The sequence below is a fragment of the Notolepis coatsorum genome (genome assembly GCF_963971535.1).
Source record: "Notolepis coatsorum genome assembly, chromosome: 5".
Taxonomy (NCBI): domain Eukaryota; kingdom Metazoa; phylum Chordata; class Actinopteri; order Aulopiformes; family Paralepididae; genus Notolepis; species Notolepis coatsorum.
The window spans coordinates 113,299,918-113,317,735 of NC_140169.1; the positions used below are offsets into that span (position 1 = coordinate 113,299,918).

General features: G+C 42.8%; 1 protein-coding gene across 1 annotated transcript; it reads right to left on the reverse strand.

Annotated features, from left to right (window-relative positions):
- Window positions 1–46: 46 nt before the first annotated feature.
- LOC311228913 (methylmalonate-semialdehyde/malonate-semialdehyde dehydrogenase [acylating], mitochondrial-like) lies at window positions 47–16,739 on the reverse strand. Its single transcript, XM_084314872.1, has 12 exons — window positions 16,595–16,739; window positions 15,796–15,837; window positions 15,612–15,686; window positions 9,169–9,330; window positions 8,906–8,984; window positions 7,643–7,945; window positions 6,811–6,932; window positions 5,767–5,956; window positions 5,444–5,625; window positions 2,287–2,466; window positions 1,023–1,121; window positions 47–728 (listed from the first exon to the last, which is right to left on the reverse strand). The coding sequence occupies exons 1-12, from the start codon at window positions 16,631–16,633 to the stop codon at window positions 624–626; spliced, it is 1,578 nt and encodes a 525-aa protein (XP_084170998.1). The 5' UTR covers window positions 16,634–16,739; the 3' UTR covers window positions 47–623.
- Between the last annotated feature and the right edge of the window lie 1,079 nt (window positions 16,740–17,818).

The window sequence follows — 17,818 nt, forward strand, 5'->3', positions numbered from 1 at the left end:
TCTTCCCAAATATTTTCTTCCCAAATAATTAATTATTCAAAGAAAGTAAAATGTAAATTTTTATTTTATTTTCAACACTTCATGATGTCAAAACAATACAACTTCTCTATGCATAGTCAGGAACGGAAGGTATCACAAAGACTCACTCACTCACTCACAGTAACAATAACACAGTCCCGGTCAGTATGTAACATTTGCATTGGTGAGGTGATCTGATGAAGGTGAAAGCAGAGTGGTCAAAGGTAAGGGATTAAACTATTCACATTCAACCATGGTCTTAACAAGGAGTGCAGAAGAGAGGGCCAAACTATTGAAAAGCACTCAACACCACAAAGCCCATGGAAGCTTAATTCATGATTTCTGGTCCATCTTCCCCCTTTTATTAACAAGGGTAGGAGGCGCTTAAGTGTTTGAATGGAGAGCTTGTATGTCCAATAGTACCGCTCATGTAAGACCCAGCCACAGTACTGACATATTACTAACGGCAAATAACTTGAAACCTTCATCAGAGCTCCCTCGCTACCTCCTTTATGACTGTTATGGCATATTAGTCGTCATTAGTAGTCATTGATGGTTGCGCTGGATGTACAGTAACACAAATTATGTTTCGCATTCCTGTTAGGTTAGCGTCCCATGGTTGGCATGGTAACAGCTGGGCTCGTCACAGTGGCATCCTCAGCCTTCCACTGTGATGTCACTGTCTTGATCTGGGTATAGAACTGGATACCCTAGAGAGAGAGAACACGGTATTACTATGGCTGGATTCACAAAGAAAAGACATCTCTGGCACAGATCTGCTGCCATTTTAATGGTTTTGTAACACAGTAAAGAAAATCACATCTCTTTTTGTTCCAATTTAGACAAGACAAAAACATTTTAATCTTTTGTAGCTGCAGGCCCTATGCCTGGATGGCTGCCTTGTCGGAGCTCATTAGGATGGATTGAAGTGCTGCACAAGGACTTGTGTTTCTACACCGTATCCAGTGTTGGCCTAGAGACGATGGGCCGTGCTCTCTTGTTACCTGCTTGCCGTAGAAGTTGGTATCTCCTCTGAAAGAGCCTCTGGAGCCGGTGAAGGAGAACATGGGCAGGGGGACAGGAATAGGCACGTTCACCCCAATCTGTACACACAGTCAGAACCACATCGATTACTACTAAGAATTAACACTTAACATTTCATCTCTCCAGCTGAAAATACTGTACAGAACTTTGGCAACAAGGAGGAAGTTAAAGCTCTGGCAACAAGGAGGAAGTTAAAGCTCTGGGGCATTAACGGACAGATGAATGTAGATTCTGTGTGGAAGAAACAAGATTCATCACACCTTTTTTGGTACCGTCCTTATCTGTTTTTGGAATGGTGTACAAAACTGGTTATCGAATTGCAATATCAGTTGTTATATTGATATACAGACTGTACGGTTGGGTGATTTAAAGGAATATATAACCTTACTTTTGTAAATAGTATTATTCTTTTGGGGAAAAAGGTTCATTTTTAAAGTACAATTTATTCATGAATGGCAGATGGAGATATTCAAAAGGCAGGTATGGCATCACAGCATAATGGAGGGGCTATTGGTACAAGGTAATGACAGTGTAGAGATGTTTAGGGATAGATAGAGTACACTTAGGGAGGCTGAAGTGTGGGAATAAATATACAAGATATTTCTTAGTGGAAGATTAGTGATTGGTGTTTGGGTGGTCTGCTGTTGGGTATAGTTCTACCGACCCTCAATTTTCTTTTCTCTTTAGTTATTTATGTAAGCCTGGGGGGTATTCAAGATGGCATGGAATTGGGGATCAGGGGTGATGGATGGGGTACTTACGGGAATGTAGCAATATGATTTCATGTAATCATTTCTTGTGAAGTTTTGATGAAATTAGGAAGTTATTATTTGAGGAAATGCATCTACTGTATATGCACCCCTTAAAAAAAATATATATATATATATATATATATATATATATAAAAACATACATTGAATCTCTTGCTAAAGGAAAGACCACACTGGAGGGAACACATTTTCACACACACGTCACAGCAGGGTCGAGAGCTTCCTTTTGGCAATGGGTCCCACTTGATTTAGTATTTACAGTACTATGGACTATTGTCAACGGAGGCTCACTGGCACACCTAAAATCAAGCAGACCCATAATTAATGTCATTAGCTGCGTTTACGCCGCTATGCCCATGTCTGAAAAGGGCCCAAAGGGTCCTTCTAATTAAGCTCCACAGTATCCCAGAGGGCCCACCCACCCCCTCGTCCAAATCAGGCTGGCACGCCTCACCTGGCCAACGTCCACCTCGTGGGTGTATTTGCGGGCGGTGGCGCCGTTGGTGGTGAAGATGGCGGTGCCATTGCCGTAGGGGTTAGTGTTGATTATATGGATGGCTTCATCCAGGTTGTCGGCTTCCAGGACCACCAGCACGGGCCCAAAGATCTCCTCCTTGTAGCAAGTCATATTCGTCTGGAGAACAATAGACAAAGCGAGATGAATACAAATAGGGATTGAAGACTATACCTCATTTCAATTCTGGCTTGTGAAGACTATTTTTGCACTTGACCAGACAGATTACGGTAAGGCTACAGAGCTAGAAAAATGTCCATTCCTGAACATGAAATAGAACAACTCCACAGACCACTTGAGCAGTAAAAATAATCTGATTATAAAGGCAACTTTTTCATACATCAACTCAGACAAACTTGGTTGCACCCGACTAAGATTGGTTTGCAGATCCAATCATTGATGGATTATATAACAATGTATAAGTACAAATTGATGACATTGATGGAGAGGGAGACATGCATACACACAATTTCATACCAGAGAGCATCTAGTTACATACAATTTATCACAGCAGTGTTGAACATTTTAACATGCATCAGGCGTAACGCTGCAACCAGAACCAGCATGCCATATGTTTAGCCTCGGCCATGTTTTCAGCTTTATGCTGGTTGATTGCCGATTGTCTGGTGTTAAATCACCATTTTCTAATAATGCTGAGATAACATTTCTTACTGCAGACAGATTGTTTGTCGTTTCCCTGTCACCCAGTTTAGTGACGTACCGCTGGTCCCACTTTTTAGAAATAAATATTAGTGCGGCTATGGGCTGAAAGGTTTTTTTTTTTTTAGTTAACAAAAAAAATCCAATGTGGGGTTTACCACATTTTAAAAAGGATTTGTAAAATTGGACTTGTGAAATTATGCCCAACAAATGAACTCATCATCCAGGATACTCTTAAGGAACTGTGCTGTCTGAAGGAGAATAGACCCATCTCAAACCCTGCCCTCTTTTCTTGATCCTCCAATCACAACTGTCGCTTACCTCGGACCAGTTTGTCCGAGGTAAGCAACAGTTGTGATTGGAGGATCAAGAAAATGGGCAGGGTTTGAGATGGGTCTATTGGAGCAGAACTTGGCTCAAATCTTTAAAGACAGATTTTTATTTTAACAAATGTTAGCTCGACACGAGTTGATGTCCTTTAAGTTAAGGCATAGCCAAGGAGAGAAAAACTGAAACATGAATCTTTTTAACAAGTTATCAACAAAACGGGGGCTTAAAAATCCATAACCTTCCTGCTAACAAAAGGCGTTGGTCCCCCAGCACAATGGCTCTCGACCTGGGGCTCAACCTTTTTTTCTTGAGGAATAATGAATATCCTAAAGCCTTCAATTATTAGTGAAGTGAAATGGCCTGAAAAAAGGAAACCAACGACCCTTCTTTCATGTCAAAATGCACCCTTCTGTCCATGCGAGGGTCAGGAAAAGGCCTTCCCTCTGTTCTTAAAGAGTCATACATCAACAGGGTTGAGAACCACAGCTCTAGCACATGGGTTTACAAACTCATTTCCTCATGCAAATTAGATTAGAGATGCATTACACACCAAGCCTGGTGTACTAATTTATGACCGGCCTCTTTTCACGTCTTTGCAAAATAAGAGCAGCAGACTCTATTAAAAATAAAGCAGTCCAATCCAGACCTGTGAACACAAACTAGCCTACTCTCTCTCAAAATACCAGAGAACCAAGACTTGTTCTTGTTATCAAGATGTAAACTGGAGCTGCTCCATAGGAAATGAATTGTGGGCCCACCGAATATTTAAAAACCTAAATAAGATTTATTATACAGTGTTATCAGTTCTGAACAAGAAAAGATATTGTAGAAAATACACAAGTCGCCTTTCAGGCCTAAAAAAAAAAACACTTTGTCACACTTTTCTCCCCCCTCTGTGCTAAAAAGTGCATCAATGACATCATACACATCTATGATTGATGATGTTTTTTTATTTTCGTGTCTTACATACAGATGTATGCCCAGCCCATATGGGCTTACAAGACAAACAATAAGTATATAATAGTATACTTGACAAGTTATATAGACCAAGATGGCCACAAAAAAAGAAATAATATAACAAGCTGTAAACAAAGAAACAAGAGGAATTCATATAAAATTATATAGGATATAGTGTGTTTTGTCTCAAGTGCCATGCTTTCTCCAAAAATCCTGCAAAACTGAAAATCTCCTCCACAAAAAAACAACTCAAAATACAACTCTGACTGCCAAAATAAATCCGGATTTACAAATAGAATTTTCTCAAATAAAGCCCTCCTCAAATCAGTGTACAAGGGGCAATAAAAAACTAAATGATATTCATCCTCCACCACTCCCAGATCACATAGAACACACAACCGCCCCTCCTCAGGTTTACCTTGGAATCTACCCACTTCCATGGACTCCCAAGTATCTCATGGCACGGTTCTGGATAGCATTACATTCAGGTGCATCATCAAAACCCCATACTCCAGCAGCATAAAATAAAACGGAACCAACCATTGAATCAAATAGTTGTGTAAATGTTGAAAACCCAAGGTCAGTGCACACTTTCATTTTACTCAACACACCCCCTAGCGCCCTTCCTGCTGACTCAGACAGTATTTTCCTTCCTTCTATGAAGCTTGTGTACTCATAAATATCTTGGTTTTATCTAAGAAATCAGGGGCGTTGGTCGAAATTGAAACGTATGGTTACTCTGCTGTTCATGTTTTTTCCTGAAGTGCACAATCTGTGTTTTTTCACTGTTAGTCGCAAGTCTCCATTTCCTGCACCAAGAACTCATAATATTCAACATGTTTTGTAAATCTGCTTCATATCAGCACAATATCATCAGCGTACAATAAAATATTTAGGATTATGTTATCGATTGGAATACAAAGATTGGCTTGCTTAATCTCTTAAACGTTTGTTAAAATCTCTGGTAATGGCGAGAAGAAGTCAAACTTCACACTGGCATGGTCCTTTAAAGTTTAAACCATCGGCACAGGGAGATTCTATACTCATGGAAGCATGAGTGTGTGTGTGTGTGTGGGGGGGGGGTTCATCTGCAAGGTAAATACACAGTGGCCATCGGACGACCACAAGCCTAATCCTAAAATTTCCTCACCGTGACGTTGCCCAAAATGGTCGGTCCGACGAAGTTCCCATTCTCGTAACCTTTGACCTTGACGTTCCTCCCGTCCAGCAGCAGCTTGGCGCCCTCGTCCACCCCGCTCTGGATCAAAGACTCCACTCTTGCTTTGGCCTCGGGGGAAATCAGAGGACACACATCTGCTCCGGGCTGGTCACCTGTCAGGCAAGGAGGTGTCAAGGGTTTACACATTTCTCACACGGGGAGGCGGGTCATAATAAAAAGGGTAATGGAAAATGTAATGTAATAGAAGCGGGGGGGGCTTATTGTGTTTACACAGAGTCACTGTGGGAAGTCACCTGCATTGACTCGCAGTGCTTTCGATCGCTCCACCAGCTCTGGGAGCCAATCGCGAGCCTCGCCGACGAGAATGGCAGTTGAGAGAGCCATACAGCGCTGGCCGGCCGCTCCGAAGGCAGCGCCCACTAGCTGGTTGAGTGTGTTTTCCTTGTTGGCATCGGGCATCACCACACCATGATTCTTGGCACCCTGAGACAAAGAAATGTAGGACACGGCTCAGTAGGGTTCCTTTGTGCCATGTCTGAGGACATCAAACGGATGCACAACGCTAAACTAATCACATAGCTAGCAAACCCCAGGGAATACACCCATGTACTGGTTGAGTCCCGATAATGCAAGCACTAAGATTACATTTCTCGTACTACCATAACATAACTACCAAACGGGGCAGGATACGAGTGTGATTAAGAAAATATTACTCTGGGTTATATCTTCTAGAGCAGCGGTTCTCAAACTACGGGGTGGCGACCCAAAGTGGGGTCGCGGGTAGGTGACAGTGGGGTCGCGCAAAAAAAAGTTTTATAAATCTGTATTGATAGCATAGTGCTGTAATACAATTTTCTAATAAATATGCATGATCAAGTCCAACAACGTGTGCTTTTATTTTGATATTCCTTAATTCCACATTGAAATTACACAATACATTAAGTGTGGGGTCCCCAAAAGAAATCCTAAATAAAATGGGGTCGTGGTATAAAAAGTTTGAGAACCCCTGTTCTAGAGACAGATAATAACTAGCGCTGTCCTCGACTTAAGAAATTCTTAAGTCGACTAACGTTAATAGTCATTAGTTGATTTAAATCGACATATCTGTAACATAGTCTTTCCCACATGCAATCATGCAGAGGGATCCCTTTACATTCAGTGCTTACGAGCGATGTTCCTATAATTTCCAGGAAATAATATTTTAAAAGCATAGAAAATTACTAATTGACTAACAAGTCTTGGTCGACTAAGACCAAACCTGAGCCATTGACTAGTTGGAGACGGCATCCGAGTCCCACGTTTCAAAAAAACGAATAGATCTTCAGAATCTACGGTACCATGTTGGACTGCACCCGCTTGCCGTTTTTGGACCCCCTCTCGTAGATGTACTCTCCAGCCTGGTTAGAGCCCACAAAGCTAATAGCCTTGACAGCAGGATGGTCACAGATGAAGTTCACAGCTGGAGGAGAGAGAAAAATGCTAAAACGGATATTATACTTCCATATCATCATATCATCTCCACACACACAGCACCCTGGAGGCGATGCATAATAAAACACCTCACTCTAATGGATCTCTGTTGCTTATAGCAATTCACACAATTGCCTACATATGCCAGTACAGGGCAGGCACCACATAATATTCTTTGCATATTGCCTACAGTACGATCACGTAATTGGTGTTTATATACGAGATGCTTGAACCTTACCCTTTGCTTACATCACGTACACACTTTCAAATATACGGTGTTTTTAACCAAAAGAACATACAAACAAACACAAGCTTCTCTCCCTATTAGGCGTGTAACAATGCATCGACCCTAAGGTCGAATCGCATCGAATCATGGTCAAATGAATATTGAATCGTTGCCTGAAGAATCGTAATCAAATCGAAGTGGGGTCAAATATTTACACCCCTATTATTGACCTATAGAGTCCATTCATGCTGAGAGAATCAGTTCCCCCAGCCACAATAGTGTATTCAAAATTTTTGGGGGGAATTAACTGATAAAAAATTTATCGAATTGAATCGTGGTCAAATGAAGAGATTTCATGATGCATTGAATCGTTGCCTGAAGAATCATAATCGAATCGTTGTGGGGTCAAGTATTTACACCCCTACTCCCTATGCATCCTTTTTTCACGCACGCACACACACACACACACACACCTGCATGCTGGCCATGGATGAGATTGAGCGTTCCGTCCGGCGCCCCGGCGTCCTGCAGCAGCTTGGCCAGGAGCATGGTGCAGCCCGGCACCCGCTCGGAGGGCTTCATGAGGTAGGTGTTGCCGCACACCATGCCGATGGGGAACATCCACAGGGGGATCATGGCGGGGAAGTTGAAGGGGGCGATGCCGGCGCACACGCCGATGGGCAGGCGGTAGGTGAAGGTGTCCATGTCCTTGGTGATGTTAGGCAGGGTCTCTCCCAGCATCAGGGAGGTGATGCTACACGCGTGTTCCACCACCTCTGTGTGCCGGGGAGGAGGAGAACGGGTGTGTGAGGGGATCGAGTCAAATCTACATAGATCTTTCATCAACCGGGCAATGAAATGCTCGATCTTGCAAGATTCTTTTATTATTTTTATTATTGCGATAACAGGCTGCTGTGTAATTGCAGTTTGCGGTATTATTGTGATAATTCATTTGTCACAAATTCTTTCCAAATTGACATCTTGCCAATTTATTATAATTTCTTTTTTATCTCACTTAAATATATGTACACTCTTCAAAGTTCCTCATTAGTTGCAACCCTTCATTCAAATGGTCATCGTCAGGTCAAAAAGGGCTGTCGAACTTCATTGTGAAGTTTATTGCTAAAATCAACACAGAGCCCCTGGTTGTATGATAGTAAGGTTGCAGGTCGTGCCTATGCACTGTAATGCGTAATGTTAATCTGTCAAAAAAAATCAGAACATCCATTCATAAAAATCAGATTATGACTGTATTGTGATCAACCCTGCAGTACTGTACGCCCTAGATAAAGCACCCAGAACCCAAAGAAGTACAGTATGTGGTGTATGAGCTAGCAGCTGGCTGCACAGTATAAAAAGACTGATGAATGGGAAACTTGTCAAAGAGATGAGAAGGCCATAGTGAGGGACCCGTTTGAAAGGGGGTTGATACCTGAGGCCTTGTGCACATGTATATGGATGTTTTAGAAAACTTAGTATTTTCTCTGCGTTTTGACCTTCCGTCCACATGAAGACACGTTTAGGTAACTGAAGACTGAGCTTTGTAATACTAATGTGTGGACATCAAAACATTAACATCATGACCAATGCCCCTGTCCACACGTATACATTTTCTTTAGCATTTTCTCTGCAATCAGGACCATGGAGAGATCCCTGCCACCTGGTCAATTCATGAGCGTTTTTGCAAAACACCATTGGCATGGACAGGAAGAGACCCAGGGTGGTATTTTACTCACGCAGTCCCCTGTAGACGTCCCCCTCTGCGTCCGCCAGAGTCTTGCCCTGCTCCAAAGTGATCAGCTGAGCCAACTCTTTCTGAAATATCAAAAAGGAAAAACTAAGTTTAAGTTTCATCTCACACAGACATAATAATTATATTATTATTATACCCCCACTTTGTAGTCCACCCGCAACAACGGTGAGACTCCACCGACCATTTCCTGAACAATTGACTATTCTCCCAACAGAGGCCCCATATGGAACCAGGGCATTTCCTTACAATGTTATCCTTGATGAGCTGCTGGTAGCGGAGGAAGACCTGCTGTCTGGTGAGGATGGAGGTCTCGGACCAGGAGTGGAAGGCCCTGGAGCACGAGTCCACCGCTGCCAGCATTTCCTCTTGGGTGGCTTTGGGCACCCGTCCCACCACCTCATTAGTAGCCTGGGGGACAGGAGACAGACGAATACCAGTCAGACTGCATTACATTTAGCTAAAGGGGCAGGGGAGGGAATTGGTTATTACTGTTGTACATCAGTCAATCCATATTCATGTCGGAATGATTTGCAGTTATGAGATTATATTGGAATGTGAATGAATGGCTGTTTCCCCCCCCCATTCTATATCTGCATATTGATGGCGTCCTGCTAGAGGGCAACAGCACCACGAGCTGCAGCACAGACAGACAGCAGAGCCAGACTTATGGAGAACTTATCATGGTTCAATTTGACTGGATGTATGGAATGGGTTCAGGTTTCCACTCAAATGTTCCACTGTCTTCCAAATAAATAAATAGTAAATGGTGCATTTATATAGCGCTTCTATCCAACACGCTTTACAATATGTCCCTCACATTACTACCCATTCACTCACACACCGATGGCAGAGGAGAGCATGCAAGGTGCCAACCTGCTAATTGAGTGCAATTAGGAGTTAGTTTTCTCAAGGACATTGCGAATGCCCAGGAATCAAACCGGGAACCTCTGGATTACCAGACGACTGCTCTGAGCCACTGTCGCGCCCCCCCCCCCCCCCCACCAACCTAACTTACTTGTTTGTGTTCGACTTCTCTATGAGAACACACACAGCGCACATGTGGCTGCTCTGTCAAAATCAGTTGGATGTCTCGGCGGCTTGTTTCTAGACAAACATGGATTTATGTCCAACACTTGATTATTGGTCGTTTTGGGGTTTTGTTTCGATTTTAAATAAACAAAGTCTTGGCGATAAATAAAAATGTTTAAGCTAGTAAAGGCATGATGACAAGCTAGCAGCGAACAATTATCCACCGCACTCTGGACACTCCATGTCTCTCTGAAATGATGAATGGAAGGCTTATAGTAACAAGGCAGGGATGGGTTTTCTTCTGATTTCAAATAAATAAAGCCTTGGCTTTCAGTCTTTTAAACTCTTGTCTGCAAATTCAGATGATAAATAAAACGTTGAAGCTTGTAAAGGCATGATGACAAGCGGACGGAGGAACACTGCACTGGGCCGTTTCTCCCCTTCTCCGCCCCTACCCTTTACTACAGGTGTGCCGGAAACATGCCCCCAAAATAATGAATGAAAGCAGGGTCATTACAGTAGGCTGAAAATGTGCATGTACATCTTTGCCCAATAATGTTAACCACAGGAACAAGAACACACGCACCTAATTCTGTGAGGGTTTCCCTCACAGCTGATCTGAGAAATGAATACAATCCTCGTCCTCTACATACTGGCTTAGAAATGAGTTAGCCTAATCAATGCGATTGATGGATTCACATGAACAAGAAATAAGTAAGACTGTTGAACACTAATATAATGAGAGGGGCAGCAGCCCCTGATGGGCTTTAGTGATCAGAAAACACTTTTTGAAGGCACCGGTTGAAGTTGGCCCACAATTTGACTCAGATTCAGAGTGAGACAGCCTCGACATCAATACCGTCCCTCAGACCACAGATGCTGAAGACGATGAGGACGCCGCAGAGGACAGATCGACCACTGCTCAGCGATGCGGTGGCTGAGACACTTCAGCCAATGGAAAGACATTATGCGCGTGAGGACAGAGGAATGGAGACAGAAAGGGGGCCTGTAAGTGTAGCTGCACATTCAACACCAGAGCTCCACAGATGGTCAAAGAGACGGGACCGGATGAACGAGATGACCAATCAAATCAGAACCTGTGGTAACAAGGTCGGACATAAAATAAAATGCTCACATCCCTCCTACAACTTCAAAATGGCTAATGCACTCAATTTAGTTTAAAAAAAAAATAGTTTATCTAATTCGTTTCCCCTCATAAAGTAGGCAATTAAATACATTTTTGGCTAATTATTCATTGGGCTATTGCATTGCCGTCACAAAAGGGACGACAGGATTAAAAGCATGAGAATAGACTAACAAAGACTTCAGACATATGGCTCAATAGTCACAGTGTGTCGATTTGAAATTTAAATTAATAGGTTGTTTTTAATTATCTAAAAATGTGCAGAGATAAGCAGCTAAAATATGCCCATCTCATATCAGAGCAATTTACTGTGGGATCACTGCCAGCCTGTGGGTAGGTTATCTGCCAGACTAGCCTGTACTTACTACCCTCTATAAACAGATGTTGAGTGTTTATACTGGAAAAAGAAGTGCGTGCATGTTGAACATAATATCATTCAATGTGTGTGGGGTGGGTCTGTGTGTTTCGTTACACATGTTACTGTATGCAAGTTGACATTGATTGAAAACTTTATTAACTCATTGACTGCCAGCTATTAGACGGGGCATGTCATAGCAATGCCACGCTTTAAAAGATAGGAGTGCGTCACCTTGTTTGTAGAGCTATAACTGTATTCTATATTATAGCTATGGATACAATACTATGGCCCATTTGACATCAACTATCTATCTATCCATCTATCTATCTATGCGCTCAGGAAGGCCATCAATGGACGGGAGCAGGAACTTGGTCTCACAATAACCCCAATGAGATCGAGACGACACCCCGCCATAGTCCTAACAGACCTAGACTAAGCAGACAACATCAGCCTGCTCTCTGACCAGGTGGAGCAGGCACAGGAACTCCTGTGCAGAGTGGAGACGGAGTGCGCCAAGGTTGGCCTTAGGCTAAATGCCAAGAAAACCGAGGTCATAATCAGGGGAGGAAATTAGGCCACTTTACTCGCCAATTGCGAGTATTTTTTACGTTTGGCGAGTAATTCATGAAGAGCACTCGCCAGTCTGGCGAGTACTAGTAATTACAAAACAAAACAAAAAAATCATTCTGCAATCTGCTGATTCGCTCACTGGCACAAACCGAACTCTGACTCCCCCCTTGATTCCTCCCATTTGCGCCACATAATAATCAGACCATAACCAATGAACATCATCGTTGTACAGATGCGCTCTAAGCTCCTCCAATGAACACTCATTTTCTAGAAGATGCCGCCCATCTAGGGGAAGTGGACAGACCACTGCGCGCAGACCTACAAACTCCTGGCACCGGCAGCCGGCTTGACAACGTAGACAAACTTACAAAAACACATCAGTGGATGAAAATAATTGCATGTAGAGTCGTCGCTTTCGGATATCAGTGCGGTCTGACATGGGGGCGAACAACAGCACGCGACGCGTCTCCTTCGAGTCGGATGAGAATGACAAGTCAACCAGCATTAGCCGGCTAGCTACCTAGCATGTAACAAGCTACCATAACGCGCATTAAACATAGTGGACGACTATACTGAGCGGCTTTGCTTAAATGCAGCCGAGTGACATTTTATTATTACCGGGTTTCCCCCCATATCACCACTCGCCCATATGCCCTTCACAACGGTGATGTTGTCATACTTGGCATTCAGAATACACCTGCTGAACCCCTAGCGTTGTCGATTCGGTTCCAATGTATTGTCATCTTACAGTTACAGCACAAGTACAGTACAACCAGAATACATTTGGCATACAACCAGAGTGCAAATGTAACAAGTCAAGTTCAAGTTGTTTTATTTAGCTATTACATTACAGTGAAATGCTTGGTTGCAGAATGGGTACAATACAGTACAGCTCAATACACACAATTGTTAAGGGGATGCAGACCAGAGAAGGACTTTCGTCTTGTTTACATCAGGGTCCCCCATTTCAGTCCTGTTTGCTTAATGCCTTGTCCACTTCCTCCACACTCCAATATGCCCTTCAACCCTGCTCCTGTCAAACCTGCTCTTTCCATTCCCTCCACCATGTCCCCCATTTCTGATGAATATTTCCTGCACTTAAGAGTCAGACACACATTCCTAGTAGTTGAGCTGTGATGAATGAATGAAAACTTTATTTAACAGATTGCAGAATGGGTACAGTACAGTACGGCTCAATACACACAATTGTTAAGGGGATGCAGACCAGAGAAGGACGTTCGTCTTGTTTACATCAGGGTCCCCCATTTCAGTCCTGTTTGCTTAATGCCTTGTCCACTTCCTCCACACTCCAATATGCCCTTCAACCCTGCTCCTGTCAAACCTGCTCTTTCCATTCCCTCCATCATGTCCCCCATTTCTGATGAATATTTCCTGCACTTAAGAGTCAGACACACATTCCTAGTAGTTGAGCTGTGATGAATGAATGAATGAAAACTTTATTTAACAGATTGCAGAATGGGTACAGTACAGTACGGCTCAATACATGCAATTGTTAAGGGGATGCAGACCTGAGAAAGACTTTCGTCTTGTTTACATCAGGGTCCCCCATTTTCAATTCATCATTCAGTATAACCTAGACCAGCCCAACATCTTTCACTGCCCAGTTCAGCCCAACCCAGTCCAGAATAGTTCCCTCTTTCATGTTAATATGTGATTTAATGATGTAATATTTTTGAAGAGTAGAGACAGTGTGATTAATTTACTATGATTGAAAATCAATTTAGACGAAGACGTACAAAGAAGTAATTATCACAATTAGCGATTTTTTTTGTCTGGTAAAAAATCTGTTTGGCTGGTAAAAAAAATCAGACACTCGCCAGTTGGCTGGTAAGCCAAAAAGTTAGTTTCCTCCCCTGGTCATAATGTATAACATCCTCCCGGATCATCCACCTCTAACGACAACAGGAGGCACTGCTCTAAAGGAAGTCTGTGATTTCAAATACCTGGGCTCGTGGGTCAACTCGTCCGAGCAAGACCTTAAAGTGAGGAAGGTGCTTGCATGGAGGGCTCTGAACGGCATGACCAGTGTGTGGAAATCCAACCTCCCCAGTCAAATAAAGCTCAACTTCTTTCATGCAACAGTTGAGTCTGTCCTTTTGCATGGCAGTGAATGCTGGACCCTGAGGCCCACCCTGCAGAAGTCCCTGGATGGGTGCTACACCAGAATGATGTGTGTGGTGCATCAACAGGGATGAGCATGTCACTAATGCAAACTTGTATGGGGGGGTGCTAAGGGTGAGTGAGAAAGTGGCAGTCAGGAAAATGAGGCTGGCAGGTCACTGCCAGAGACACCATGAGCTGCCAGCCAGCAAACTTGTGCTGTTGGAGCCAACACACGGGCATCGATCACGAGGACGTCCCACATTAACACTTTGAGTGCCACGGACGAGATATCTCGTTAGTTCATGCCAACCGTTGAGTGCCAGCCGACGAGATCTCGTTTTTAATCGTTATTTTTTTTTATTAGCTATTTTCATTCATATTTCATCAATCTAGCCTCACGTTAGTGCTGCAAACTCTCTCTGAGCTCCATTGGGAAAATACCACCCCCTATCGTCTCCCGGATGGTACTGCACCCCTTTGGAATGGTTTGAATGAACCACATGGGAAAAAAACAGTCCAGAATCCACATTTTACTTCTCAGGCAAGTAACCGGAGCCGATTGCAGTCTCTGTGGTCCCGCAGAACAGAGTGGAATAATGTGTTCGAGCACCCAGCGTTGGATCAATAAACACGATCGATATTTGGAATGGCGATCAGGAATTGGAATAATCTTTTTGGAGAACATCTGATCTGAGGTAAGGAATCTATTTTACCAGTCTTGGGATAATCAAAGCTATTTTCACCTATATATCAGCGTGTGCCATATGTGTGTATGTGTGTGTGTGTGATCAGGAAATAAGAGATTCGATTTTTCAGCCCGCTTCTATAGCGTGCATAAGTACACATATACTATCGATAATCTAGCGTTTATTTGAAAACGATTCATAAATAGGCCGAAAAATTACAACGCGTTTTGTGTATACAGTAAAGGGCGTTTATCACAGAATCTTCTGGAAGTTTCAAGAAACAAGCGTTTTTCAAAATGGTATAAAACGGAAATGAACCGATTAAAAAACAATCCGTTTCGACAATGTTGACTGCAAGCAAGTCATTGATAAGCGACAGCCACATTAGACACATTTTAAGATGTAGTTTATGCGTTCGCAAATATGAGAGCTCTATCATTGAAGTGGGTGGCGGCATTCAAGGGGGTAAATAGGAAAACATGGCTGGCTCTCAAAGTGTTAACCTACGTGGACGTACTCAGGAGAGATGCGGGAACAGAAAGCACCGGCGAGCTAGCCAGATGCATGGAGGATCGGGATGACTGGAAGCACCGATGGAGGGCCAGTCCGAGGACGACCTAGATAGATATCTATCGTTCAGTACTAGGATGTACCCCAAAAAGAATATTCCAATTATCTGATCGCGATTCCAAGTATTCCAAGTCACATATCATATATTACTGTGGGTGCTGTGGGGATTAAGTTTGGTTCATAAGTTATCATAACACATTATACTTACAGGGTTGTGAATATCAAGCCATTCAGATGATTTGGACTCTACAAACTTGCCATCAATGAACAGTTTGGTGGTGGGCTGCAGGGTTACAAAAGAACAGAATGACATTTTCTCTATAATTTCACAACTTTATGCAATGTTATAACAATGTTGAATAACAGCCAGTCATGATTGATGGCGATCTTACCACTGATGACGAGTAACACATGCGGCCCAAGTGAAGAGGGGCCTGCAAAAGACAATCTTTAATTAGAAACTCCAATCATGAACTCAAACTCATCAATCCAGTTATTGTGATGCTAATGAAGCCACGTCTATTCAGCTACCACGGTTTATAGCCAAGTAGATAAATATAGAAATAACCTTGCTAGCACCGGCTACAGATAACCTTTCCATACTCCTCTCTGCAAATAACCGGACAGACAGGTTCGGTAGACCCTGCTGTATTATGCCCCTGCCCTGGCCATACAGTCGGGGATCAATCCTAAGAGAAATCTTAGGTCAACAGATTGAAGGCGCCTTGTAAAGTAACATTAGATGCAATCTGTTGTTTAGATATCATCTCCCGATAGATGATTTTCTCTTGAAAATCCATTTGATCATCGCTCTTCTTCATATACAGTGTTGTTGTAGACCAACTGTTTGTCAAGACAACACAGGTGCTGCATGCATTGATTATTCATGAGTTTCCTTTGCTTTTCAAAATATACTGACGAGAGCTAAGTTCATATCCTACACAAGTGTTTGGAACTTCCATTTTTAAGAGCAGGAGCACTGTATCACGTGGCAGGAATAATCAAAACACCAGTGTTGTGTTGTCACTTGTCAGGTAGACACAGTGTAGTAAAGCAATAATGTGTCACCATCTCGTGTCACAGTGCAACGCAACGACTTTATCCTTTGCTAATGTTAGCCAGCTAGCCTGAGCATCATGAGTGTCAAGCAAACCCGCGTTTCTGCTAAATAAGCACAACAATTACCTTTACCTTATTGTTCAAGAGAGATCTCACAAGAATTCCTGCCATGACTGAGACGACTGTGCTATCTGTTCCTCACACCGACCTAAAAGCCACCTGAACCCAGCAGAACTTTAGCGAGCAGCGACAGTACACAGACTAGGCTTGTAGTCGAGAAATGGCAAACGAAGGACAGCGCAAGCGCTTAGCTTTTACTCGATCTATAATCGTGCACAGTGTGATAACGTGCAGTCTCGTGGCGGAAGGCAAAAGTGCAGATGTTTTGTTGATCAGTGCAAGCGGCACTCAATGGATTTATATCCTCCCAAAGTGGGCGGGACAAAAATGAATTCAAGAACCAATCGACTAACAACAAATGAAAACCGCCCCAAATTGTATGAAGCTAATTGGCTGGTCGGTGACAGTATACCCTGAGTATACCCAACCACCGTTGAATTTACAATAAGTCCCACCTCTTTCTATGCAAAGTAACACAATACAACACCTACAACAGATTATATAAAATAACAACTAGCGTTATAATTTTTTTTATATTTGTATCAAACAATAAAGAACTTAACACGTTATGCACTGGGGAAAACAATTAACATTTCCCCATGCCTTAGAAACGAAAATCGATTCTTTAAAAACGACTATGGCTTTCCCCCCTCCACTTCTATTTAGGTTAAACCGGTGCGAGTAATGTCTCTACTGAGATTAAGGTAAGGGTTACGTTCATAAACAACTTTTAGGTGAAAATTACAGCATGTTCCTGCATTGTATCTACCATGACAACAGGTGGCCGTTTCTATGGAAACAGATACACAGGCAAAATGGAGTTCATTGACTGGAGTTGTGAGGATGTTGCGAAATGGATCGAATCCATTGGATATCCACAGTATAAAGTAGGTCTAGTTACATGTACATTTAACTGTTACGGTGGCTATTCAAACCCCTGAAGAACATACGTTTAATTGCTAACATGTCATGTTCTGTTGCAAATTATGTGACCATAACTTTCTCTCAATATCCATTTAGGCATGTTTCACCGAGAACTTAATTACTGGTCGAAAGCTAATTTATGTAAATTGCACCTATTTGCCAAGATTAGGAATCACAAACTTTGAGGACATGAAGGTAAGAAGCTAAATCTGTCTGACTCTGTATGGCTTTCAATCACTATCCTGCACCCTGCTATAGGGTACTAGCCTTGAACTAGGCCTGTATACCATGAGGGTCTCCGGCTGTTAAAGG

Coding starts and splice junctions, on each gene's coding strand:
- LOC311228913 (XM_084314872.1), bottom strand. CDS start 16,633: ATGGCAGGAATTCTTGTGAGATCTCTCTTGAACAATAAG. Junction 9,331..15,611: donor GGCTTGATATTCACAACCCT/GTAAGTATAATG, acceptor CCTGTCCCCCAG/GCTACTAATGAGGTGGTGGG. Junction 729..1,022: donor CCAACTTCTACGGCAAGCAG/GTAACAAGAGAG, acceptor CTCTCTCTCTAG/GGTATCCAGTTCTATACCCA.